The 26,386-nt window shown below is 43.7% G+C and overlaps 1 protein-coding gene and 1 long non-coding RNA gene across 9 annotated transcripts in view; one reads left to right on the plus strand and one right to left on the minus strand.

Moving 5' to 3' along the window:
• LOC137335828 (paired box protein Pax-8-like) overlaps positions 1-24,196 on the minus strand; it is a 47,759-nt gene extending 23,563 nt beyond the window's left edge. Inside the window, exons 1-5 of one of the 8 annotated variants that reach the window (XM_068001282.1) lie at positions 23,614-24,192; positions 22,785-23,000; positions 4,908-5,073; positions 3,422-3,619; positions 2,146-2,231 (exon numbers count right to left, since the gene is read on the minus strand). In XM_068001282.1, coding sequence (XP_067857383.1) covers positions 2,146-2,231; positions 3,422-3,619; positions 4,908-5,073; positions 22,785-22,809 — 475 coding nt within the window. In that variant the 5' untranslated portion in view covers positions 22,810-23,000; positions 23,614-24,192. Of the gene's footprint in view, positions 1-2,145; positions 2,232-3,421; positions 3,620-4,907; positions 5,074-16,944; positions 17,021-18,237; positions 18,286-20,680; positions 20,762-22,784; positions 23,001-23,221; positions 23,246-23,345 lie in introns of those variants that run through there. The other 7 variants (XM_068001281.1, XM_068001285.1, XM_068001283.1 and 4 more) reach the window with 7 other exon arrangements.
• On the plus strand, positions 19,632-24,001 carry LOC137335829 (uncharacterized). Its single transcript, XR_010966503.1, has 2 exons — positions 19,632-19,830; positions 22,645-24,001. It is a non-coding gene; the product is annotated as an uncharacterized lncRNA (long non-coding RNA).
• Positions 24,197-26,386: the final 2,190 nt, after the last annotated feature.

The following is a 26,386-nucleotide window of genomic DNA, read 5'->3' on the forward strand; positions in this document are numbered from 1 at the left end:
AATGCCTAGAACTAGAAGCACCTGTGACGGTGGTGTATTTAAAAATTAATGGGGTGCTTTAGCCTGTGCAAACAATTGCATGGGCTAAAGCACTTATTTGGAAAAAAATTTTTTTACTTTTGGGCCATTGGGAGAGGGGTCACAGAACTTCTGTCCTGACCAAGGTGCAGTGGAACTCTGTTAAAGTGGAAAATCACAGCCCTATTAAAATATATTATTAAATATATCCACTGCCATCAAAATTGATTTTAATAAATTCTTCTCTTTTGTTATTGCATACAGATTGTTTTTGTTAAGGAACTGTACGGCCTGAGTGTAGGGGTCTGTTTGCAGTGTCTGTCTGTTTACAGGTCAGTCCAGATCCGGGTCTTTCTGGCAGTCAATCAGTACCATGATGCAAGACCCGAAAGCACCTACTGCCAATGCTGAGAGTTTCCAGGCTTGCAGCCTCTTATATAAATCTTGTCTTTATATAAATTTACTCTGCACCTGTTAACCGCCAGATGAAATATTCTCCAATACTGATCCAACAATCTGTATCAGCAAGTTTAATCTGCTCTAATTTTGGGGCCAGTGCACGCCTGCAAAATTGATTTCTATGATAAATCAGAAAACAGAAACATGGGTAAATAAGAGACCGGGCCATGGGATTCAGTGTTTGATCTCTAAACAGCACAGCCTGATAATCAGTGACAAATGCCAAAAATTCACCTTTAACATAACCAAGGTGCTTCACACAGGAGAGAATGAACCAAGTAGGAAAATTAGGACAGCTGACCAAAAGGATGGTCAAAAAGATAGGTTTTGAGGCAGCTATTAGTGGGAGGGAGGGAAGTAGCAAACGGGGTGTGGGGGGGGGGGGCGGTGGTCAGAAGGAAGTTCCAGGTAGTAGAACCTCGACAGCTGAAAGCTCTGCTTCTCAGTGAGGGACACCAGGAGGAAGGAATGTCAGGAGAACCATGGGGTGCAGGACTTGGGGCTGGTTAAGGCTGCAGAGGTAGGGACAAGTGAGGTCATGAAGAGATTTGTAAATTATGATTAGGATTTTGAATTCTGTATGTTGGGAAACAGAGAGCCAGTGGAGGTCAGTGAGGACAAGGGTGATGGGCAAGTGGGCTTCGTACAGGACAGCAGCAGTGGAGTTTTGAACAAGTTCGAATTTGTGTAGGGTGTAGCTCAGAAGGGCATTTGTGAAATTGAGTCTTGACGTAATAAAAGTGTAGATAAGGGTTTCACTACCAGTGGGGTGAGGTAGGACCAAAGGTGGGCAATGTTGTGAAGGTGGACGTACGTAGTCTTGGTAATGAATAGGATACAGGGTTTGAAGCTCAGTGTCAGGACAGGACACCAAGGTTCCACCATCATTTGGTTCAACCTGAGTGAATGGCCAGAGAGGAGGATGCAGTCAGGAGGAACGGTGTGGAGTTTTAGGTGTTTTCCCAGTCTTCAGTTGGAAAAGCTCTAGCTCATCCCTGACTTGATGTCAGTTTGACAATCTGACAACATGGAGGTGGTTGTGGAATCAAGATGGTGGTAGAGAGGTAGAATTGAGGATCAGCAGCATACATATGACAACTGACCTTGCCTATGAAAAATATCTCCGCAGGGGCAGGATGTAAATGAGGGGCCAAGGATGGAACCTTGGGTATTATGGAATACAGTCAAGAAATATTGTCACCCATCACTAGCAAAGCTCCTTTAAGTCCTCTAGTGATTGGGGAATCTGGGTCCAATGTGCACACAGCCCAGCCAAGTCAGTCTTACTTTGTAATCCCGACTAAGTGCAAAGGGGTTTCTTTCCCCCAACCAAGAAATCCCATTCACACTGTTAGTGAACATAGGATAAGGTGAAACACTGTGAATGGGCAAATGTTCATGTGGGCCTCATTTTCGTGAGTTTCCAATCTGCCCTTTTGCTGCAAAATTTAAAACGCCGTGAAACTATTCACGTGATGTAATATCAAGGGTCAGAGATGTTCAGATGTGAATTTTTTGTTCTACTCGCTTTCACAAAAATTTAATGGCACGAATTAACAAGCACAATGTCACAGGAAAAACAACAATTTGTTGTAATTTTTAGAGAATACAATACCCTTGAACATGTGCTGACCATCTCTGTGAATTAAAGATGTTGTCTTTACTTACCCAGTGTGTGTCCAGGACTGAGCCTCGTCCCAGAATGGTCTTCGAGAGGTAGATGAAATGGTTGTTGCACTTTGGTTCTTATAATTCTGACAACAAAGCAGAAAAGAATTATTTTTAGCTCAGGAGTACTCTTGCTCTCCTTATTGAGCTGATGTTCCTTATTTCTGTTGCTTCTTCTTTATTTATTTCCTCTTCGTTTCCTCTGCTTCCGTCACGCATTCTTTTGCCGTTGACCAGCAAGACACGTCTCCCCACTCATCATCAATCCTGCTGTATTAGCAGCAGAAAGGACTGCTGCTGTGCAGCATCTGGAATACTTCACCTCCACATGGACTGTAACCAGCACTGGCACTCACCTGAGACAAGCCAAACACCAGAGCAGATGCCATTGGGACCAAACTTCTAACCTCATCAGAACCGAGTGTTTGACCATTTCAGGCACTGGGTTTGGAGGCTGTCATCTCATCTCATTTTCAACTAAAGTCTTTGACTCTTATCATCTGAATAATTGCTTACACTGCACAGGGACTGCAACACGTTAATCTTCCCAACTGAAATTGCTGATGATGCAAGGGGGTTATAACAAGACGAAGCAAAAAGCCTGGCAGTTGAAATGCTCTTCCCACAACTTGACAGCCATTCTGCAGTGAAGTTGTTCCTGGTGTTGGGCTGACTAAAGCTACACTTGCTGCCCTATCAGTGCAACGTCACAAAACAGCCTTCTTGGAAATTTAGACTTTTTAGCAGACTTCTCATGAACATCAAACTTTTAAAACGTAATACAACCATAATAGATATATTTCTGATATCATCGTTTTCCAATTCTCTCCTCTCCGTTCCTGAAGGACTCTTGCTAGGGCATGGGTTCAATGGGCACTGACATTACCTTGCCCAAGGAGCCATTCTTGCCAACAGCAGCCTATTCGACACAATGAAGCCCAATCCAGTCCAGACACACATTGTTCAGCAGGGGTAAATGGATAGTGACTGGAAGCAAGAGCCTTGGTAATTTTGCCATGCGCTGGGAGCTTTATTCTGTATCTAGCCCATGTTATAACTGACCTGGGAGTGTTGGATGAAGTAACGTAGAGGGAGCTTAACTCTGCACCTAACCCCTGCTGTATCTGACCTGGGAGTGATTGCTACTGACACTGAGCCTCTCAAGTGGAAAGTGTTCCATTCCCCAGCACTAATATCCCTCACCTTTCTAAGCACAAATTTCATCGAAAAAAAAGATGATGTGCTGAGCCTGTGTCCAGCAGCCTGCAGCTCTTACCTGTTAATGGAGCTGACACTGGGCACCGTGTCATTGTTACATACTCCCTCCGCAAGCAGCCGGTCCCGGATCTCCCATGCGAACATCGTAGGGTTCTGCCGCTTGTACTCCGCGATCTTCTCCACCACTGTTGGCGTAGCAACTTTTGGCTTCGAGCCCCCGATGACCCCTGGCATAATGCTGCCTGTTTCATAGTACCTGTGACACATTTTAGAGTACAGTGTCAAAGGATGAAACAGCTCAGCCTGTGGCTGGACCTTGTGGCTGCAAACACTCCCTCCAGTGTTGGTTGACTATTCTTTATTCAGGAAAGGATTGCCAACCCTCAGCTACATCCCACAGCTCCCAAAAAAGCTGACACACCTGCAACTTTCAGGTCCATAGTGTTTCCTGTTATTGTGTAGCAATGGTATTCATAGCATAGGGGCCATTTGCAGCCCCCCTCCCACTTCACCTGTGGCCCTCAAGCTTACTACTCCATGTGCCTATGGCCTTCCACTCATAGCGTGTCATGTTGTGTAATGCTGACTGAACTGTGATTCAATGCAGTCCCTTCTTTTTCTTACTGTCAGCAAAACAGGACAAAGGAATGTGATTAGGAAGCAGGTTATTCCAGCTTCTATACAGTAACTGAAGGAGCAGATTTAATAGAACATTTGATCCAACAGTTTTTCACATCTTGTGGCCTCCACTTGCCAAGTGACATAATTGAAAGTAGGAGGTGACCGTGTGGGGAAATTGCAGGCACAAAGCTGCGTCCCATCCCTCTGTGTCGCACTGTTCCTGAGAATGATTCTCAAGCAAGACATCTTTGGAATTTGGTCCTCGACAAGAAGACAGTGAGCAATACTCGTGTACAGCTGGTATTTCATACTCACTCCTACGATTAAAGGTCAATCCACCCTACACATTCAGTTCCACGTCTTTGGAATGCTTAGATATTCGGAGGTCTATATAGAGGATAAATAAACTTGACCTTTGGGGCAAGGGGTTACAGAAAAATGGGGTAGACTTCCACGGGCATCAGGCTCTCTCCAGTCACCTCACCTAAGTGACCATTATTCATGGGTGAACTTGAAACAGTGGCTATAGACAGGAAATTTGACAATGGAAGCATCACAGCCAAGACCATCATGTCCTCACCCAACACCCACACACGAGGTTCTGGGAGGGGCTACTGGATAGCTATCTGGAGTGGGAACCCGGGCTGATTTTTTTTCCCTCCCTACCCCAAGAGTGTTGGTAGCATTCCTGGTGCTAACCCCACCTTGGATCAGTTAGCTCAGCGTAGTTGAGGCTTCAAACCTGGGACCATCCTGTTCTGTATGCTTCATTACCATGTTGGCTTTTACTGTCAATTTAAATATAGTGTTATATCCAGGTTTTGGTGGCAGTGCTTTGGAATTTCTTGTCCTTCCCCAGCATTCATTGCTTAAGAATATTAATTTCACTGAAAGTTCATTTCTTGTATGGATCTGACTCCTACCTGCCGAGGATTTTGCTGACACACCCATGGCTGACCCGTAGCTGTCGAGAAATGTCACACGGCCGCACTCCTTGATGTGCGAGGTCTACGATCCGCTGCCTTACCACATCGGGAAGCGGTCTTCCATTCACAAACATGCCTCCTAGTTGATTTATTCCACCGTGTCCTGAAAGGGAAGAACACAGTCCATTTATACCTGATTTGTTTGGATTTCTTCAACTGCTTTTCTCAGGATTTGTGGATGCTGCAGTGTATTTTTTTTTAAGTTACACCTCTGTGAAGCAGCTTGTGATGTTTTTCCACATTAAAGGTGCTATACAAATGCAAATTATTATTGCATTATACTCTTCACCTCTCAGACCCAGCCCTGAATACATCAACCTTTCTTTAGTATACCCAATAATCTCCAATTTATTTTCTCCCTTTTGTAGTTTACCTACTGCTAAATGTACTTCTCAGGCCTGGAAAGGGAAATAAACTGTGACACAGTCTTCCTCTTGGACATGCGATGACTGATACAATCATGTATGATGTATGATACAATTCAAAAAGTGTAATTTTTCCATTCTGCAAAATGAAGCTCCATCTATTGGCGCAACCAACAAGTGACCATCTCAACCAACTGAGAAGATTTTGAGGAGTTGGCTGTAACTGTGATTTGATCATCTTGTTGCAGGTCAAATGTTTAACAACTCCAGTACCTGAGCTGCCTACCCTAGTGATTTCGACCTCAGCAACCACCAGCGATACCAGGTTGGAGAGCTCAGAACTTGAAACCCTCCTTCGTGTCTCCACTACTGAAGCTCAAACGTCTGCCATCTTCACAAAAGAAGCAGAGAGAAGAAAGTTGCAACTTGAGTCAGCTGGGACCTCTATACTCAGACCATCTCCTCACAATGAAAAGTTGTAAATATATAGTACAACCAACACTACAGACCAATATCAACACATTCTTGTTACTATCACTGCCATTTGCAGCCTGAAAAATATCAGTAACAAAGAATTCAAATCAACGGGACAATTTCCTCTGGGAAATGATCAGGATGAATCATATTCCATAAATCCCTATAAAATAAGCCAGTTGCTCAGTCCAATGCCTGCTGCAGGAATTCTGTGTGGAAGACTGATGTTATGCTGGCCACTTCTACCTGAGAGGTGGGACAAGAACATGGCAATGTGAAGGACTGAGAAAACCAGGGAAAAGGACAACAGCCAATATGAGTGGAGAATTAGTGTTCGCTCCAACCTGCCACAAGGATGGTTGAGTTACTGCTAACTGCTCAGAAATCACAGAGTGTAATCAGTTTAAAACAGGCTCTTGAACACATCAGTAAATCCAGGACTGCAGGAGTGAGGGCAATTAACACTCATCGACTATCTCCCTTCAGGACACCAACAAAGAAAGCAGGACCTGCAATATTTCTCAGACAACAATTGTCAGCTATGGATGACTTAATAATCCAAGTACATTTGCTATAGCTACAATAAAATTGGATGGATTAATAAGTGTGCTTGGAGTCAGATGGACTAACTGCCCTTCTCCTATGTGCAGAAACTGACTGTACGAAGTGAGCTGGTAACAGCCCTGCACATACTAAATGTTGGTAGATTCAAACTGCAAATCTACATGATGGGGAAGTCAATTGGCCTGTGGGATTATATGCTACCAATAGGCGGTGCCTGTTGGTGCCCAGTGGAGGAGGAAAGAAAACTGGCAAATAAATATCAATCATATCCCCATCAGCAACTGAAACAGTAAAAATTACAAGAAATAACAGCAGGCAGGGAGCTGAAGGTTGTAATCTGATCTCAGAGTTTGGGCAATGCTTTGTGATGTCAATAGATTATAGCCAGGTAACTCAGTGCCAAGCATCCATTATTCCCTGTTTAAACTCCACACTCCGATTGCAGTTTCAGCGTAGTACATAATAATAATACCTTTCACACGACATTTTGGTAAACAATGTAGATAGATTACTTATCTAATCTCTAAAAATTGCATGCACTTAAAACTCTGCAGAAGTGGACGTTCGGTCAGGCTAATTTTCCAATGTGTGCTCCCTGTGCACAAGGCTCCCCACTGGGAGCACAAAGTCAGAAAATTACCTCTAGTATCTAAGAGTTTCTAAATAGCTGCTGTGAATTTTAAGAATCGTCAGGATGAATTAAAATAAATTAATCATTTTCAGTAAATCCTAAAGTGAACATAAGAGTTTAAAGTGTTACAAAACGCTTTCTTGAGGCTACAAATCTCCAATGTGGACTGAAACCAAGTTATTTCATGCAGGTATTTTCATTCAATTCCAGACAGGTAACTGATGCCTGTTACTCACATTCACATAGACCAAGTGTTTTTCAGAGCACTGTTGTGTAAAATTGTGTCACTCCCACACTAATTGTTAATCTCACACAAATAGATTACAGGATGACTGGTGTGGGAAATGGAGAAATGTCTCTCTGGTATGGTCAGGTGCACTCTTCTGAGATCTGAGCTGAGGCACATTTTTGGATCATAGTCGAGGGAGCTTTGCTCTGTATCTAACCCGTGCTGTACCTGCCCTGGGATTGTTTGATGGGTCAGTGTAGAGGGAGCTTTACTCTGTATTTAACCGTGATGTACATGCCCTGGGAGTGTTTGACGGGACAGTGTAGAGGGAGCTTTGCTCTGTATCTAACCCATGATGTACCTGCCCTGGGAGTGTTTGATGGGACAGTGTAGAGGGAGCTTTACTCTGTTATCTAACCGTGATGTACCTACCCTGGGAGTGTTTGATGGGACAGTGTAGAGGGAGCTTTACTCTGTATTTAACCGTGATGTACCTGCCCTGGGATTGTTTGATGGGACAGTGTAGAGGGAGCTTTACTCTGTATTTAACCGTGATGTACCTGCCCTGAGAGTGTTTGATGAAACAGTGCAGAGAGAGCTTTACTCTGTATCTAACCCGTGATGTACCTACCCTGGGAGTGTTTGATGGGACAGTGTAGAGGGAGCTTTACTCTGTATCTAACCCGTGATGTACCTACCCTGGGAGTGTTTGATGGGACAGTGTAGAGGGAGCTTTACTCTGTATCTAACCCGTGATGTACCTACCCTGGGAGTGTTTGATGGGACAGTGTAGAGGGAGCTTTACTCTGTATCTAACCCGTGATGTACCTGATGCTGACACTGGGTGCTTGAAATGGAAAGTGTTCCATTCCCTATTACTAACGCCCCTCACCATGATGAGCATAACATTCAAAAACCAAAAGTTAGCTTTTTAAAAAATGAGATTGTTTTAATGAATGTTAGATTTCTTGTTGTTTCTGTGTGCTTCAATTCTGAGCTCCAGTGATTAAAGGGAAATAGTGGGTGATATCGACAGTACACTGCTCCACTAATTTTGAGGTGGACTGTAAAAAAGATTAGACCATTGGAAAGGAACACCTTGTCAGTAAGTCCTAAAGTGTCCTTTCCCCTTCTCACCGTCCTGTTTTGAATGAGTCCCATGGTATTAAACACACAAATGAGATGCAAGATAAAAAAGTCTGAATGAGTGAAGAGTCAGTAAATAATACTTAGCAAGAGGTACATAAGTGCGAATATATAAAGTCACAGGTTCCATCCCCGGTCCATGCTGAGCTGACTGAGCAGGAATGCTACAATTGGTTTCAGCATTCACGGCGAGAAATGGGTAAAAAGGCCAGGGTTCAAGAGCTGGGACCCCCTGATGCTCAGTATCAGTATTGCTACGTATTATTTACTGGCTCTTCACTCATTCAGACTTGTTCATCTTGCATCTCATTTGTGTGTGTTATACCACGGGACTCATTCAAAACAGGACGGTGAGCAGGGGAAAGGACACTTGATTGTCAGCCTTCATGAGCAGCTCTCCTTCTTCTGCTCCACTGCAGTTAACCACAGGGGGCATAAGCAAATAGCCTTGACCAACATGTGCATTGAGCCCAGAGTGTGCACCACGGTACCAGTAAACCCAATGTACTAATAAATTCTCCCACAATCCCAGTGTACCAGTGAATCTTCCCAATTGCACAATGGGTTCCCAAAATGTTCTGTAACCTTTTGAATATAAAATTAAAGGATTTTAGGGTCACCTGGAATCTCTGACTGTAATTTGGAATTTGGTGTAAATAGTACTTCAAAGGGATTCAACATCCACACATCTCACACTGCATTACTGTGCAAACTGCTTTGCCCATATTTTCGTTCTGATCTCTCCCGAAGTGACTTTGTCCAGAGTGCACATCTGTGCAAAAAAAAACAAAATCCCTTTCCCAGTCAAGCCCCACCCACTCAACAGAAAAGAGATGCTTGAGCAGTGTTGCAGGGAACTCCATGGGCAGTCGACCTTCCCTCCCCAAAGCAGCTTAACCAAAGGTTACAAACTATATTCATACTTTGCCACAATTACAAGCACTGTGCATAGCTGAGGAATGGGGAATGATGGACGAGTTGGGGGGGAGGGGGAAGGGAGTGCGGGGTGGTGACACCGAGCGTTTCCTACAGCATCTGAAAAGAGTGACAAACTCGCGATTTACTTACAAACGTTTCTCAAATGTAATTGTCTGCCAAAGTAAAGTGATCATTTCATCAGCGGTGTTACTTACAGTGAAAACATTCATGGCAAACTGTTTTGTTTCCCTGGGGCTGGTAGGCTTTTGAGTGACTGCAATCACTGATCTGAAATATTGTTGATACAGTAAATGCAGTGTCCCACTTCATTCTACCACTTCAAAAATACTGTTCTCATAACAGCATCTGCTTCACTGCACTAAAAAAAAAATCCAGTGAGGAGACCTGGTTATTGGCTCCCATGGAGACTGGGTCACTGGTCAAATGGGACTGCAGACTAGATCACTGGCGGCAAGCAGATCACATGATTCTGGAGCTGGGGTGCCTGGAATAAACTGTATTCTGAGTCATTGCTCAGCGTTGTGCCGCAGATTTCAAAAAGTTCTGTTAAGATATAATTTTTTTCATTTCAGGATTTTTCAATTACTCTTAAAGTTCTGAGAAGGAGGCAGAGCCTTGACTGCATGGTCAGACGTTGTACCATTCCTGCCTCTGGTTATAGGTCAAATTATTGGTTACAATGCAGTGTTGTGAATTAGCTTGATAATGGTTCTTGGCCAATCATAAAGTAACGTTTTGCTCCCACAGTTCTGACTCACTTTGTCGAGTATCAAACAAGTTCTTTATAATTGAGAAACTGAGGTAAAGGGCCAACACCCATAGTGCTGGACACCAGCAGGGTTGGAAGAAGTAGGAAAGAAGATGAGGTAAAGCAATGATTGAGTAAGACCAAGCTTGGGTTTTAAAAGACTTTGGATGGCAGGAGGGAGGGAAGAGTGAGGGAGATGAGCAAAGAATGAGTTAAGAGTCGGGGACTGCGATGAATTTTGATTTCAACAGTAAGGTTGCAGGGAGGATGAAGAGTGTGTAGGATTGGTTATTTGGACAGTGTTCCCATCTGGCAAACGAGTAAAGGAGAAGGAACCAGCAACTTTGCTGCATTTAACTCGTTGGCAACTCCATAACTTTTGAAAACACCGATACAATTTTGTCTTACAGCATTCAGCTATTGTGGAATCAAAGCACTCAGGAGCAGAAACTAGAATCACAGAGATGTACAGAATCATATAATCATTCATTTCAAATCTTTCTCTTGAAAGAGACTTAAAGAAAATCCAAATTCTTCTTTTAATCAAAGAAGGGGACAGCGTCTATTTCTCTCCATAATTAACAATCTTTTAATGCAGGGGTGTCCAAGCGTTTTGTCTTTGTGGTTACTTGGCTGCATCCCATAGAGTCTCAGCAGCCACGTGTAAAGTTTAAATCCGTGTTCCCATTAATTTGCATATATTAGTCTTACTTTCACTCCATGTAAAATAATGGAATCGATTATCAGGAGTAAACCTGAGGATTATCTGTACAATAATAACCGAGTTATCAGCAGTCAGCATGGATTCAGAAGGGGAAGATCCTGCCTGACCAAGCTCCTCTACTTTTTCAAGAAAGTAACAACCCAAGTGGACTGTGGTAAGCCCCAAGATGTGTTGTACCTTGACTTTCAAGAGGCTTTTAACAAAGTTCCACATGAAAAGCTATTAATTAAACTCAAAGCTGTGGGGACTCAGGGTGAACCTCGGGAATGGATAAGAAACTAGTTGAAGGATACTTGTTAGGAGAGTTATGTCAGAGTCGGGGTGGTGGGGGGGGGGGGTGGGGGCAGGGGCGGTGGAGTGAGATGGAGTGCCTCAGGGCCAGAACAGTAGAATACGAGTCAGAGGAGGTTAAATGATCAAATTTTATAGTTGTCTAGTTAGGCCGCATTTTGAATACTGGGTCCAGCTCTGATTGTCAAGAAACAAGTGGGACATTCAAGTGCTTGAGAGAGTGCAGAGGACAGTCACAAGACTCACCCCCAGTGTAAGAGATCTACGGTATGAGGAAAGACTGGGTTTTTCAGCCTGGAAAGTAGGCGTCTGAGAGGTGATCTCGCAGAGGTTTATAAGGTTGTAAAGGGTATAGAAAAAGTTAACCCAGAATATTAATTTAAATTAAACTGCAGGAGTAGAATAAGGGAACACAGGTTCAAATCAGAGAAAGATATTTTAGGACAGATATCTGGAAGTGTTTCTTCACTGAAAGAGAGGTCAACATGTGCAATAAGGTACCAGATAGAGTAGTGGAGGCAAAATCCCTGGAATCATTTAAGAATTGGATGCTACAGTGGGGTGACCTTAAAATCTCTCTGGATGGATGAGTCAAAATGGACCAAATGGCCTTCTTCAGCCATAATGATCTTGTGAACTCAAGTTGTTGTTATTAACAGATCTTGGTATTTCGATTAGCAACATAGGAACAGGAGTAGACCATTCAGCCCTTCAAGCCTATTCCGCCATTCAATTAGATCATGATGTGGAGATGCCGGTGATGGACTGGGGTTGACAATTGTAAACAATTTTACAACACCAAGTTATAGTCCAGCAATTTTATTTTAAATTCACAAGCTTTCGGAGATTTTCTCCTTCCTCAGGCAAATGTTTCTTCACTGAAAGAGAGGTCAACATGTGCAATAAGGTACCAGATAGAGTAGTGGAGGCAAAATCCCTGGAATCATTTAAGAATTGGATGCTACAGTGGGGTGACCTTAAAATCTCTCTGGATGGATGAGTCAAAATGGACCAAATGGCCTTCTTCAGCCATAATGATCTTGTGAACTTGAAACATTTGCCTGAGGAAGGAGAAAATCTCCGAAAGCTTGTGAATTTAAAATAAAATTGCTGGACTATAACTTGGTGTTGTAAAATTGTTTACAATTAGATCATGGCTAAGCAGTCCCTCAACTCCATTCAACCGGCTTTGAGAATTTATTTTCCAGTGAGACAACAGGATTAAAAACAGCCCTTTTTAAAACCTCCAGGCCCACAAAAGTAAAACAGGATAAGCCAGCAAATAAGAAGTACAAGCAGAAATAGGACTGAGCTGTCTGGGCTTTGAGGGCTGGACTGCCAGAGCTTGGGAGCCGCAGGATGGACATCCCTGGACCAATGAGACCACATTCTCAGAAATCCCATGTTTCAAAGCAGTCATTTGTTCGCAGGCTATTAATTATGCAGAAGAACAGCCAATCTCTCACTTTTCATTAACACAGGAATTTCATCCCCTTCCCCCTTGTGAAGCTGCCATCAAGAAATGTTAACCACGTTCCAGCCCGAGATTTATCTTAAGTACAGCTTGACTAGTGCTTTAGCTCAATAATGCCTCATCACCTCCTTCATCTACAGACTCACACATTCTACAATGAATACAATCCCAGTATGGTTTTAACATCCATTGGAGCAACTTTCAGAACAAAGTTTTGAAGACCTTTTCCCACTAGTCTTCTCCCCTCCTCTCTTGAAGTTGCTAACTCTTGCAAGTGTCCATTCTTCATATGTGAGTCTAGGCACTGAGTGTCAGCAAGCTATTAGAGCACGCAGGAGGGCATCGCAGCCTAATTCAATGTCCAGACACAGACACTTTCGAGCAGAGGTCACTGGATATCAATCAGCAGCAGGAAACTAGGCTGGTTTCTCCCTCCCAAAGACGCTGAGGCTAAATCTACCCATCTGCAGTCCGAGCACAACCAGTAATTAAACTGCACTAATTTTAACATTCCTCCCCTTCTTACACCCTCTGTGCTACAGAGGGCAGATGGATGAAATGCCATTCTCAGTGTTCTGATAATGCTGTTCTTGAATCAATTACCACAAGAGAACATACAGTGACTTTTATTATTCATTCATTCTTGGGATGTGGGTGTTGCTGGCATGGCCGGCATTCATTGCCCATCCCTGAGAAGGTGGTAGTGGTCTTCTTCTTGAACCACTGCAGTAATTTTTGTTGGGGTCTGGTACAACTGAGTGACTTGCTAGGTCACTTCAGTGGGCAGTGAAGAGCCAACCACATTGGTGTGGGACTGGAGTCACTTCAGGTAAGGATGGCAGGTTTCCTTCCCTGAAGGACATTAGTGAATGAGTTGGGATTTTACAAAAATCTAACAGCTTCATGGTAACTTTTACTGATGCCAGCTTTATGTTTCTAATTATTTATATTCTCAAGTTATTATGATGGGATTTGAACTACACATTCTCTGGATTACTAGTCCAGGCACCTAACCACTACCCTAACATACCCCTTGTGAGCCACTGTTTCCCACAAGGCACTACTTGCATTCCATTTGGGACCGACCTTAACAGTTAAGGGCCTGACCCTGGCTACAACTATTCCATGACACAGTGCACTGAGCCATGTCTCTCCCACCCCCTCCAGCTTTTCTAGCTGTTGTTTAATTTTTCATGTTATGATCTCGAACATTGTAGGTCCAGAAATAGATTGATAACCTCAGTGTCAAGAACATCCCATAAACCAGAGTAAGCACACCAGACACACCGAGCAGGAAGATACCAGGCTTGGAGAGGGGTCTGAATTCGCTGGTCTGAGTAGGAACACTGCAATTGGCTTCCTTGCCTGCAGGCTTGAAAATCAGTCAGGTGGAATGAGGGGGTGGGGGTGGGGTCTAATTTTGATCACTAGTCCAGGACATGATCGGACTTGGCCATGATACTCCCAGAAATGAATTCTCACATGTAGAATGGTCACTTGGCAAGTGACTGGAGGTGTGTCCGTGTCTGTAGAACCAGACTCCAGCAAGTCAACAACTTCAGGAGGGATGGGGAGGGAGAAATTGGGGAGAGAGTTAAAGAATTTAAATTAAATTCAGCAGTCACATTATTAAAAGGTATTCATCCAGCAAGGTGCGCTGATTGCCTCATGGTTACAGCCCGGAACAAGCTCTATGAAATGGTGCCAGCCCACTGCCATTACAAGCCATCCCTGGCTGTGTACAGGCCTTAACTCCAGGACCTCAGCGAGGCAACAGCTGAGGAGACATCATTTGTCAGGGTATTTTTAAATAAGATTTGCTTGCTTGCAAACCAGAAATACACATTCACTCAAACCCTTCATCTGACCTCAAATGCTGGCCTTCTAGTTTTACACCTCAGCTTCATCAAGTCCAAAATAAATAGAAAATGAATGTTAGTTGGTTTAAGGTGAGGCATAAATCAGCCCTGAGAATCCTGATTGCATCTTCCCTTTAAGTAGTGGTGGGGTTGCAGCCCCTTCCCAGTGGAGAGGCAGAATCATTGTGATCACCAAAAACTAACATTGAACAGCTTTCCTCAGTATGTTCGCTGATCGACTGGAATAAAAAAATGGACTTGGTGGAAATCTGGTGTAATAACTGAACCTGAATTGAATGAAAAGTTTATCCTCTATTTTCCCGGTATAGATCTCTTCCCGTCCTTCGTTTTATTTCATTTGTTTCCCCTTGTTTATCTCTTTCCTCAAACAGTTTATTCCTGTCTCTACCCCTTTTCTGTTATTTCACACCTCATTTCCAAATTGCCTTTCATTCCCCCCGTTACCTTTATTTGTCCACTCTCTCCGTTTCTTTCTCTCTCTTTCTTTGTGTCTGTTTCTGTCCCCCTCTCTCACCGTTTGTTTGTCCCTCTGTATTTTCCCTCTCGCTCTATATATATATATAGATTTGCACACTTATGTTCCTCTCTGTCTCTCTCGTTCTTTCTCTTTCTGTCCCTCTGTCTCTCTGTTTCTGCTTTCTTCTCTCCGCCCGTCTCTGTTTCTTTCTGCCCCTCTCTTTCTCTGTGTATTTCCTCTCACTATATCTGTTCCTGGCTCTCTTGTTCTTTCCCTCCGCCTCTATCTCTGTCACTCTGTTTCTGTCCGTGTCTCTCTCTCTCTCTGTTTCTCTTTCTCTCTTCCCCCACCCCCCCCCCCCTCCTCGCTTTTTTCCCCTAATTACACTCACTTTGATAGATTTGCTTCCTCTCTGCTTCATTGGTCGCTGCCTCGTTAACCCATTCTTGCACAACTCGCCTCTGATTTCCATTTCAATCGCGCTGCGGAAATTAAACGAAAATAAAGGCTGTGTTGGCCTCTGATACTTGTCATTTGTCCCATCGCAAGGTCGAGAAATCAGAGGGCTCGGGAAGAAACCAGAGCCCCAGGGGCCGCGCAACAGGAACCGGCCTCAATAGCGACAGAGAACCTCTCCTGGGGAATAGCTCAAAGCCGGCCACTATCACTTGGACAAACTCCCTGCCACCCCACACACCTGCTCCATCTGCTTGACATCAACTAATACCTTCTTTCCCGTTTCAAACATTTAATTTTTTAAAAAAAACTTTGTGCTGCTTGTGCGATTCTTGGATAAACCCAGCACCGACTGTGAATGGGATTAATTCTTACAACCTTTCACTGACAGTCCTTGCAGATTCGGATTATTTTGGTAACACATTCGCGATATTAGACGTGCCTTGCTCTGTGTGCGTGTGTGTGTGTGTAAATATGTACAAATATATATTTAGATCAAATTGTTCTCATCACTAAACACGAACACCTTCCCTAATTCCGTTTGTATAAGGTTGGAGGTGCACCCTGCAAACAGAAAGGATCTTTGTATCAAAGTTCACCCTCCCGTGTAATAACCTTGTCCAAAGCTTCATTCCTTGGCAAAAACGGAAAGGGGGAAATTGTCTCCATTATCTGTTATTGCATTCTTAGTGAAGCTGGCGGCCCTGGAGTGTCACACTCAGACACAGCCTCCGAAATGATCGAATTTTTACTCGAAACAGAATTTGCGAAAACGAAAAGCGTTAAAGTGCCGCCACCTCTCACCTAAAATCAGTCTGGGACAGATCAGTGTCGAATGGGAGACTAAAAGATCCCGGCCCAAATATCAATCGAACTACCCTCTTTCAAAAATGCTAACTCCTCCCTATTTCAAGCATATTCCGTTTCTGTTAATAATTCGAAAAGTAATATTTAAACCGCTTCCTTGCACGGAGAGAGCGAGGCGGTCACCGAGAGCAGGGCACATACTGAGTGAGGGTGCACAGGTGGCAGTGAAAGAGGGAGCGGAGCAGAGCTGGCCAGAGATACTGGTCAAACTCTGGGATTGACTTCAAATCCACAGGAAGGCTGATCCGAAAGCCGCTCTCCAGATCCCGCAGAATTTTACTCTTCCTATTCCGCGCGTTGTTTACATTGTAATTAAATAAGATTCTTCAGAAAATATTATCTTTAATTTTTCATTTATCCGTGTGTATTTATTTATGCGATACCCAGAGCTCTCATGTGGCTCAGTTCTTAGTTAAATATTTCTCTAAAATGCGAGGTGTGGGCTGACAATAGCAGGGAGAGGGTGATCACAGCCTCTCGTGGTTTCGTTTCCTGTATTCAATCCTGTTTGTACACCTGTCCTTGATCAATTCCTGTTCTATATTTTATACACCACGCGGATATTTATTTTAACGGTTTGGAGTTTACGTTGTAAGGGCAGTTTCTCCTTAAACTGTCACAAAGATTTGAAGATTGGGAGGAAGTGGGTTATTTCAAAAAACTGTATTGCTTTTCAGGGAGTAAACGATTTTCAGCAATCCCGTACATTAAAGATTAAATTGTAATTACATTTAAACCATGTGGATAGATGAAGTTGTGTTTGTACAGGTAGCTAACGGCGAGACTGTGTTAGAGCACCTATTCCCGTTTAATGGTAGTAAATTCTTGCTGCGGACGACCAAGTCAATTGGTCTTTTTAGAATAAATGGCCAGCAGACACAATTCGTAACTGTGCAGAGTTCTTGGAGAGAGGATCAGAGATTGAGGTCAAGATTGGTCCCACGGGGAGGTTTTCATCAAATAAAGCTGTTGGCGACACCAATCGTTAGAAATTTAAAAAAAAAACATTTCTATTGACTGGAAGGGTGTGAAATCTCAGCATCCGACCCCTCTGGCCGGGGGAAGGTGTGTCTGCGAGAATGTGAGATCCAGAAACTGGGAGCTTCCAGTCGGATTTCCGGGGAAAACTGTGCTCCTGGAGCGAGACTTGTTGCTCACACTCTGACTCCGGGAGCCTCATAAACTTTCCAACCGGGTAAAAGAATTGCGATATTCTCCGTTCGAGTCTGAGGAGAGTAAAGTCCGGAGAAGTGGGTCTAATAACGGCGAGATCAGCGGGCGCCTTAATCATCGAGACTGAAAGTGCTGGAAAATATTCCCATTTGTTTCCCGTTCACAGTCAGAGAGCCCGCCAGAAACATTAACCCGTCTGGTCGCCTTCAGGTCGCCGAATGACCTGCTGAGCAGTTCCAGCATCTTCTGATTTATTTCCGATTTCTAACACTTTTAAAAAAAAATCTTTGTTCTTGTTTCGGGTCCTCCTGCCCGCTCTTTAGTTGATGAAATGTCACCTTTTAAAAAGTTATTCAGTGCTGTATCAGTAAAGTGCTGGGCAGACAACACCCAAATGCTTTACACAACCCCCTTCCGCGGCTGGGACCCGAACACTCGACATCTCACCGACCCAAACTTTCCTGAGTTGCCTGCAAGGAAGCAATGCCCCGAGTTGCAGGTTTCAAAATTAGCGGGAAGCGGGACACTGCCAACGAATTCCGGGTCTAAACCCGCTTGAGTTTGGGATTTAAATGAGAGTGAATCGGTAAATGAACAATTGTCAGCAGGTCTGGATTCTGGAAACAGAAGGTTTTTTTTATATAATGTCCGGTTGGAATGGAAGGGACCCCCCCGCCCCGCTTGTTCTGATACACCAGCGGCCCAGGGTGATGATCAATCACTTTGTCACTTTCTAGAAATAACTGCTATTTGCAATGAACTCTCCACAAAAACACACACACACACATACACACACAAACACACATATATACACACACACAAAGTCCCAGAGTTTGCACTGGTCCTTACTCTCGACCGGGATCCATCAGCGAGCTGCCCGTCCGCATCCCTCCATCCATCAGTTTGCCAGGCTACAAACACACAGCAGCCAAAGACTGGCTCACCCATCCCACTCATTCAAACCGCCAGCAGGGGCCCGCACATTTTTTTTTAATCAAACGAATTTGTAATTACGAAAATGTACATAAAAATTAGCATTAATTACAGCTGGCTGTTAAAGGGAGAAAGCCAGTTATTCGTACGACGAATTAACCCCGAATAAGCAGGGGCTGGAAAACAGGGAAGCCGGCTGGAAACATTCTAAAAATGGACCCAGTTCATTCGGTTTGAAGCTCTGTGCTGAGCGGGACCTGCAGCTCACATTACCCGGACTACCTGCTCCGCCTGCTCCTTTCCACATTTCACATCAGTTACCGTTTTTTGAACAGAAACCAAAACATCCCGCATTTGGACCAGATATTTAACCCGACAAACTGGAATATTTCTGGCAACATTCCCCACTGATTTCCCCACGTTAAATTCCACAAACCTGCAACAAACCAGCAACTGAAATAAGGGAGGCCCCGTCTAAATAACAGCAAGTGACAAGGCGCCGGGGACACACACACCTCAAGATCGGCCTGGAGAATATCCGTCCCTAAGAATTACTTGTAGAATTTAGAAATTATCCTAGAAAATAAATCCGCTCTGATGCAGCAGTTTGCTGAACCCCCGGGAGTGAGGTTAAAGCTAGTCCGTGCTCTGCTGTCCACTGCAGCCCCACTTTCATCCCCAGAATTGGGTTTTATTTTGTATCGAATACAGATATTAATGAGCACACTCGGGCCGCGGCCTGTTCACAGCAAATTGGGTTTTCATTGGACTCAAGTTCTTTTTAAATAAGAGATGATCCCAAGGCCTGGCCGAGTCGGTTCGTGTTTCTGTCAACAATTTGGTAAAAATCCACACAACTTTTAACGAGATTTAAGGACTTTGCATTGAAATATTAAATCGTTAATTAATTTTCATGTGCCCAGTTTAACACTGGCTGGTTCAATCTGGTGTATCAGTTTAGGACTGTGAGAGCTGGCAGCGTTTCATAAATCAGCACGAATCCGCTTTATGTTCTCAATCCCGGTACATTAATCCGATGTTTCTATCAATGTGAACACAGCTGAGCTGAGCCCATACCACACAGCCTTTCCCTTTTCCACACGCCGGCTCTTTCCATTCATTCTGTACCAGATCTCACCCCACTTCACCTGTTCCTTTAAGAACGCCCTGAACGCCTGTGTCCCCGGCAGAGCGTTCACACTCCAGCATTGCCGGTGGTGGTTAATAGTTTGGTGATTGAATCTAACCAGAAGAGAATCTGTGTCATCCTCCAGAAGATGGGCTCGTGGGGGGGGGGTAGGGGGGTCTCCTATCCCCTGCGGGTCCGCTCTATTTTTTAATCCTCCAGTATAGATTACTTAAACAAACCGTTCATGTTGAGAACATCCTGTGGACGGCACCTGAAGGATCAATATGTCATTTTAATGCAGCTTTAAACCCATTTAAAGCAGGTCATTCGACCCAGCTCTTATAGAGGCAAAGCCTTCCTCACGGCGGCCAGAATCACAGGTAACCTCTCCGTTCAGCCGGTGTTATTTATGGAGGTCAGTGCAGGTTTGAGCTGTTCGTTGCCCTGTAAATGTTAGCGCTAACATTTATTCTCAGGTACTCGCTCTGGAGTTGGGGGGGAGAAGATTATTTTATGCTAATTGTTTCGTTCCTTGAATTTTTTTTAAAAGTTAAATTGTTTATCAGTAATAAAATGGAGGGAAAAAAATCTTCCAAACCCACAAACTCTGCTTGTTGGGGTTTGTGCTCAAATGAACACGAGATTTCAGTCCAATCTCGAGGCTAAACTCGCACCATCACAGCCGAGGGTTTCACAGGGGGTTTCACTGTAAATGCGGTGGGATTCTGCCGTATTCTATAACATCGGGTGAGATTTTTAAACGGGTGTTAACAACATTTACACGCCACAAACTAGCAAAATCAATCACCGATTTAACGGGGAGTAAATGGAGACGGGAGACAGGCCGGTCGAGCTGACTCCGATATTTATTCACCCAGCCTCCCAAAGGTCCGCCTATTTCCAAAACTTCGGTAAAAGTTACAACTGTAACGTCTCAACAAGAAAAAAAAAGTCCCGAAACAAGCTGGCCCCCAACCTGGCTCTTAACAAGACAGTGATTTTGTTCGAGATGTTACCGACACAACAGCTGGAATATTTACACCGACAGTGGGGAAAAGGTGGAAAACTGAATCTTCACACAACAAATATTTTTACAAAGCGGCTGATTTATTATAAATGATTACACTCAACGCCTCCCCTCCCCCCTCCACAAACACACACAAACTGACATTCCGCACTTGTGATTCTACTGAAAATCACTTGCTGTCCTGTGCAGCATTTTTAACCTACATTTTAGTTCCGCACTCGACCCCTGGATTTCAATTTCAGCCACGATTTATTCGAAAATGTAGAATTCACCAAATCGGAACTCGACAGGCAAAACTTCTTTGTCCGAATCAACCCCATCACCTGACTCCAAAACGTTACTGGCTGAGCACACAGGTGCAATTTTACTGAAACCGACTGTAAGGTTATAACACTGGCCATCAGATACAATCTCACCTGTACCTGACTGTAATAAAATTATTACACACTGGCCATCAGATACAATTTCACCATGTACCTGACTGTAATAAAATTATTACACACTGGCCATCAGATACAATCTCACCTGTACCTGACTGTAATAAAATTATTACACACTGGCCATCAGATACAATTTCACCATGTACCTGACAGTAATAAAATTATTACACACTGGCCATCAGATACAATCTCACCTGTACCTGACTGTAATAAAATTATTACACACTGGCCATCAGATACAATTTCACCATGTACCTGACTGTAATAAAATTATTACACACTAGTCATCAGATACAATCTTATCCTGTCCCTGACTGTAATAAAATTATTACACACAGGGCATCAGATATAATCTCACCCAATAACTAACTATAATAACATTATTATACATTGACCATCAGATACAATCTCAAAGATATACCTGACTGTAATAACATTATTACGCACTGGCCATCAGATATACTCTCAACCTGTACCTGACTAATACAATTATTACATACTGACCCTCAGATACAATCTCATGCTGTACCTGCCAGTAATAAAATTATTACACACTAGGCATCAGATACAATCTCATCCTGTACCTGACTGTAATAAAACTATTACACACCGGGCATCAAATATAATCTCACCCTGTATCTGACTGTAATAAAACTATTACACACTGGGCATCAATTATAATCTCACCCTGTATCTGACTGTAATAAAACTATTACGCACTGGGCATCAGATATAATCTCACCCTGTATCTGACTGAAATAAAAATATTACACAGATATAATCTCACCCTGTACCTAACTGTTATAAAATTATTACATGCTGGCAATCAGATACAATCTCATCCTGTACCTGACTGTAATAGAATTATTATGCACTGGCCATCAGATAAAATCTCACCCTGTACCTGACAAATAAAATTATTACACACTGGGCATCAAATATAATCTCACCCTGTTCCTGATTGTAATAAAATTATTACACACTGGGCACCAGATATAATCTCACCCTGCATCTGACTGTAATAGAATTATTACACACTGGTCATCAGATACAATCTCAATCTGTACCTGACTGTAATAAAATTATTACACACTGGTCATCAGATACAATCTCAACCTGTACCTGACTGTAATAAAATTATTACACACTGATCATCAGATACAATCTCAACCTGTACCTGACTGTAATAAAATTATTACACACTGATCATCAGATACAATCTCAACCTGTACCTGAATGTAATAAAATTATTACACACTGGCCATCGGATACAATCTTACCCTGTAGCTGACTGTAATAAAATTATTACACACGGCACCAGATATAATCTCACCCTGTACCTGATTGTAATAAAATTATTACGCACTGGGCATCAGATACAATTTCACCCTGCATCTGACTGCAAGATTATTACACACTGGTCATCAGATACAATCTCAGCGTATACCTTACTTAAAACGCTGTTACTTTCTCACTAGCAGTGACTGAAAATACAAACTAAACAGACCTAGTGTTATTCCACCTCGCTCCTGGCAGAGCTAAATCAAGGTAAATGCCACCAAGTCACGAATAAAGGAACCTGACACCAACTGCTGATTACTTTTTAGTAGAACTGCATTTTTAGTGAAGCCCTAATTTAAATCACTAATTCTTCTCGCACGCCATAAAGAATGTTCTTTCTGCGTTGCGCTGTTGGATATTCATTTATAACACATTTCAAATCACAGTCACAGAGAAGAAGTGAAGGGAGAATCACCATAACGTGGAACTAAGGAGATACAGTAATAGGCAGAAGTGTGGGCCTTGGGAACCGCTTCTGCTGAATCTCACGCGTGCAAATTGTGACTAAAGGAACCCGGTGATGTACCTGATCGTCCTGTGCTATGGGACATTCCTTGCTGCTCTTTCAAGGTGAAGATGGTTTGGGCGCTGTCCACCGAGCAGATAACAGACGGAGAGACGTGCCTACTAAACAGTGTCCGGGAGTTTCTGTCCTCTTTAACAGGCTCACTTGGGTATCCTATGGATCCAGGGACCCAAGAGGGGCGTTTTTAACAACAAAGTGCGGTGACACTCTATAGATCTGTAGATGGAACAGAAAGTAGAGGGTATGTGAGAGTGAATCGTCTGATTTACAGATCATTCCAAAGCTCATGATTCTTTCAGTCTTTTCCTGATGATCCGTTTCCCAGACTGTCCTCCTCCTCCCCTCTCTCTCTCTCCATTGCAATAATATAAATTCACCAAAGCCCCTGTCAAATAAATGAAATCTTTTAACAGTAGATTCCGATATTAATTACAAACCCTTTCTGTTCACTGTTCATGTAATGTTACACTTGCATTATTTTTTCTCATGCAATCGTTTTCGAATTTAATCAGACGGTTCTGGTCATTTGCCAGGTTCGAAGGGGCCGGTGTAATGATTTACCTGCTGCCAGTTCGAATCCACTCATATCTGTAATCCAGTTAACGCCCGGCCTCCTTGCTTCTCACTATTACAGTGGGTGTAAATCGGTTCTTTTCTCAAAAGCGGTTCAATTCAGATCCTGCACAGAATGCAAACTTCCGCCTGCTTTTATCCACAGGACGAGGTGCAGAAGCGGGCTGCTCAGTCAGAGAGAGCTGGGATTGGCTGCTCTTCTGCTTTTGGATTTGGGAAAAAGGGGGTGGGTATATCAGTGATATGCTTCACTAACCTGGGAGGCTTAAAGACACAGGCTCAGCAAGCGCCAACTTTCACATCTTCTCTGAGGCGTCCCGTGTGATATTTGAAACGAATTCGGCGCAAAAAATGGGAGAGAAGCCGCTGTTGGAGAGCGGGAATCGGGTCCTCCTGACTCGGAGGACGGTGCAGTTTCCAGTTTGGGAAAGCAGCTTTTAACATCAACTCTTGAGAGCATCGTCGAGGCTGGATTATTTGAAGATCGTTTCATATCTGATTTGGGGCTAGGATTGGGATTGGACAAAATACATCGACATAGATTTTTTTTTAAAAGAGAAAAGACTTCCTGGAATCAATCCTGAATCCACGCATGCCAACTGTAACTTTTTCAATGAATAAATACGTCCAAACTTTACAAACAATCGAAAATTATGTTTAAGAATCACAATCGATGAGATGACTCAAACCTGCGAGTGTCACTTATCAGGAGACGACTCGGAAACGCGTTGTTTTTTGAAATATATTTATATATATTGCCATTGAGAGCAGTGTTAGTCTAAGGTAGGGAGCGAACACTGTCTGTAAGCGGGACCAGTGGCAGGATTTAAATGGGAGGGACAGTGACAATCGGAAACGCCGCTGGGATAAATTGTCAGTTGTTGCTGGGTCGACTATCGGTTACTGGGAGCTGGGGGGCCTTCTGTCGCCGACACCCAGGTCCTGCGGGAGCTGGAGGCTCAGAACAAAGTGAGGCGAAAATACTGGGGACTGAAACTTGTATATTAAAAAAAAGAAGTTGGGAAGACAGCCAGCCTGGGAGTGTGCAGGAGGAGAGGAGGGAGATCAAAAGGGCAAGGAAGGAGGGAAAGAATTAGCAAGAGGCCCAGGGACGAAAATAAATGAACTGTACAAAGAATAAAATAAAACACTCATCAATGACATCTCTCGGATTGGAGACACAGTTTGGCGGGAATGTCGAAATGAACTATTTGCAGGTCACACTCCAAATACAAGGGCTAGAAATATTTATGTGGAACTGGGGAGGGCTGTTTGGCCCTCCATGTTCAGTGGGGTTTGATTTTGTGGTTCACTTATTGCAATGAGAAATTCATTACAAACCCATTTAAGAACCGATCCCGGTGCTCAGCAATTGGACAGAAAACGATTTTATTTTTAACAGCGAATTAACTTCCCGGATTACAGAGTGACCTGTAACTGAGAGTATTAATGGGCCCGGTTTGCAATGGGAGTATTTGGGAGGGGGGGGTGAAGCAGTATCGGGATCCCATCACATCTGAGAGCTGGGACACCGACAGGAATTCTGACTCGTTCTAATGCAGAATTTTACTGCAGTGTTAAATTCACAAGGCGACGAGCGCACAAATATATATAATCATCGGCCCACGAGTGTATTTGAGAATGTGTGTGTTGGTCTTGAGATTTTGTGACATTGTGTGTGAGAGAGGGAGAGAAACTTTGCGTGTGTCCTGTGTTTTTGTCTGTGTGAGCGTGTACCTGTGACAGGTAACTAAAGGTAAGCAGCTCCTTCCCAACACAGAGCGCCCCTTCTCCTATTCAGTGGATTGTGCTGATTTATTTTAATTAACCTGCTCCATTCTCCGACCTGTTCCGACGGTCGCCCCGGATCCTTTGGTCTAGTTGGCTGATGTTACTGTACTTCAAAGGATTTCTGTCGAGTTGATCCTGTGAAATGGAGTGGAGTGGAGGTAGGGTTTTTTTTTGGTGGGATTCAGTAACCAGCAAACACCAAAGGCAGCGGGCTCCACACACAGTAATTCCACCTTGCCAAAAGTTCAGTGGAATCCCGTACCCCGTGCACTGTCCTCTCCAAGCTCCAAGTTAGAAGGAATGAGGGAGAATTGAATGGTACAATTGTTGATATACGGACTGCAACCGGCTGTAGCAAACTGTAAAAACCCCCGAGACTGCTGGAAATACACAGCAGGTCCACGGCGACGGGAAAGAGAAAGGACGAGGTCATGTTTGGGTCGGAGGCCCTGGTTTCGATGGACACCGTTAGGCTAGAAATGCCTATTAAAAAAGTTTGTAGCAGAGGCCTTAACTTATTTAAAACAAACGAGTGAAGCCTCCATTAAAATAGCCGCCGGAAGAATACCATGCACACTCGTCTCGTTCCCTCTTGGAACCTTTCCAGCATCTCCCTGTTGTATCTAATGTGACTATGGCGAGTGCTGATCTGACCTTCCTTGTTCCTGCTCAGTTCTAAATCCGGCATCCCACACACTCTTCCTCCTCTCTGCACTTAAATAAAGTCTCACTGCACCGCTTCCTACTCTAACTCCTTATTTTCCAGGACCTCCGAACTGTGCAACTCCTCATATCCCTCGGTCTTCTCGTCCCCTTTCCTCTGCCAATCTACATCCTAACCACCACTTTTCGGATTTACGTTACGTTTGTTTTATTTTTTTTAACGTTTCCAGTCCCCTGGTGATGTCCTGCACCGTGGGCTCCGCTCCTTCACCGTCGTTTCCCAACAAAATATACATTTCTCCCGTCTCTCCCATTACAGGTGACTCTGGAGAGGTCCCTCCGAACTGGTGTCCACACTGATATGGTGGTCGTGGGATTGCTGATATCTGGCATTATTATTCCCAGCTGTTTGAGCGATGGGCGTGTCTTGTGTGTGTGCACACGAAGGCTCACAGAGCAAACAACAACAAACTTGCATTTATATAGCGCCTTTAAGGAGCGGTTATCAGACAAACGATGTCACCAAGCCACATAAAGAGATAGGGAGGCGGAGAGGTTCAGGGAGGGAATTCCAG

Source organism: Heptranchias perlo, chromosome 20 (assembly GCF_035084215.1).
Source record: "Heptranchias perlo isolate sHepPer1 chromosome 20, sHepPer1.hap1, whole genome shotgun sequence".
In the NCBI taxonomy this organism is placed as follows: Eukaryota; Metazoa; Chordata; class Chondrichthyes; order Hexanchiformes; family Hexanchidae; genus Heptranchias; species Heptranchias perlo.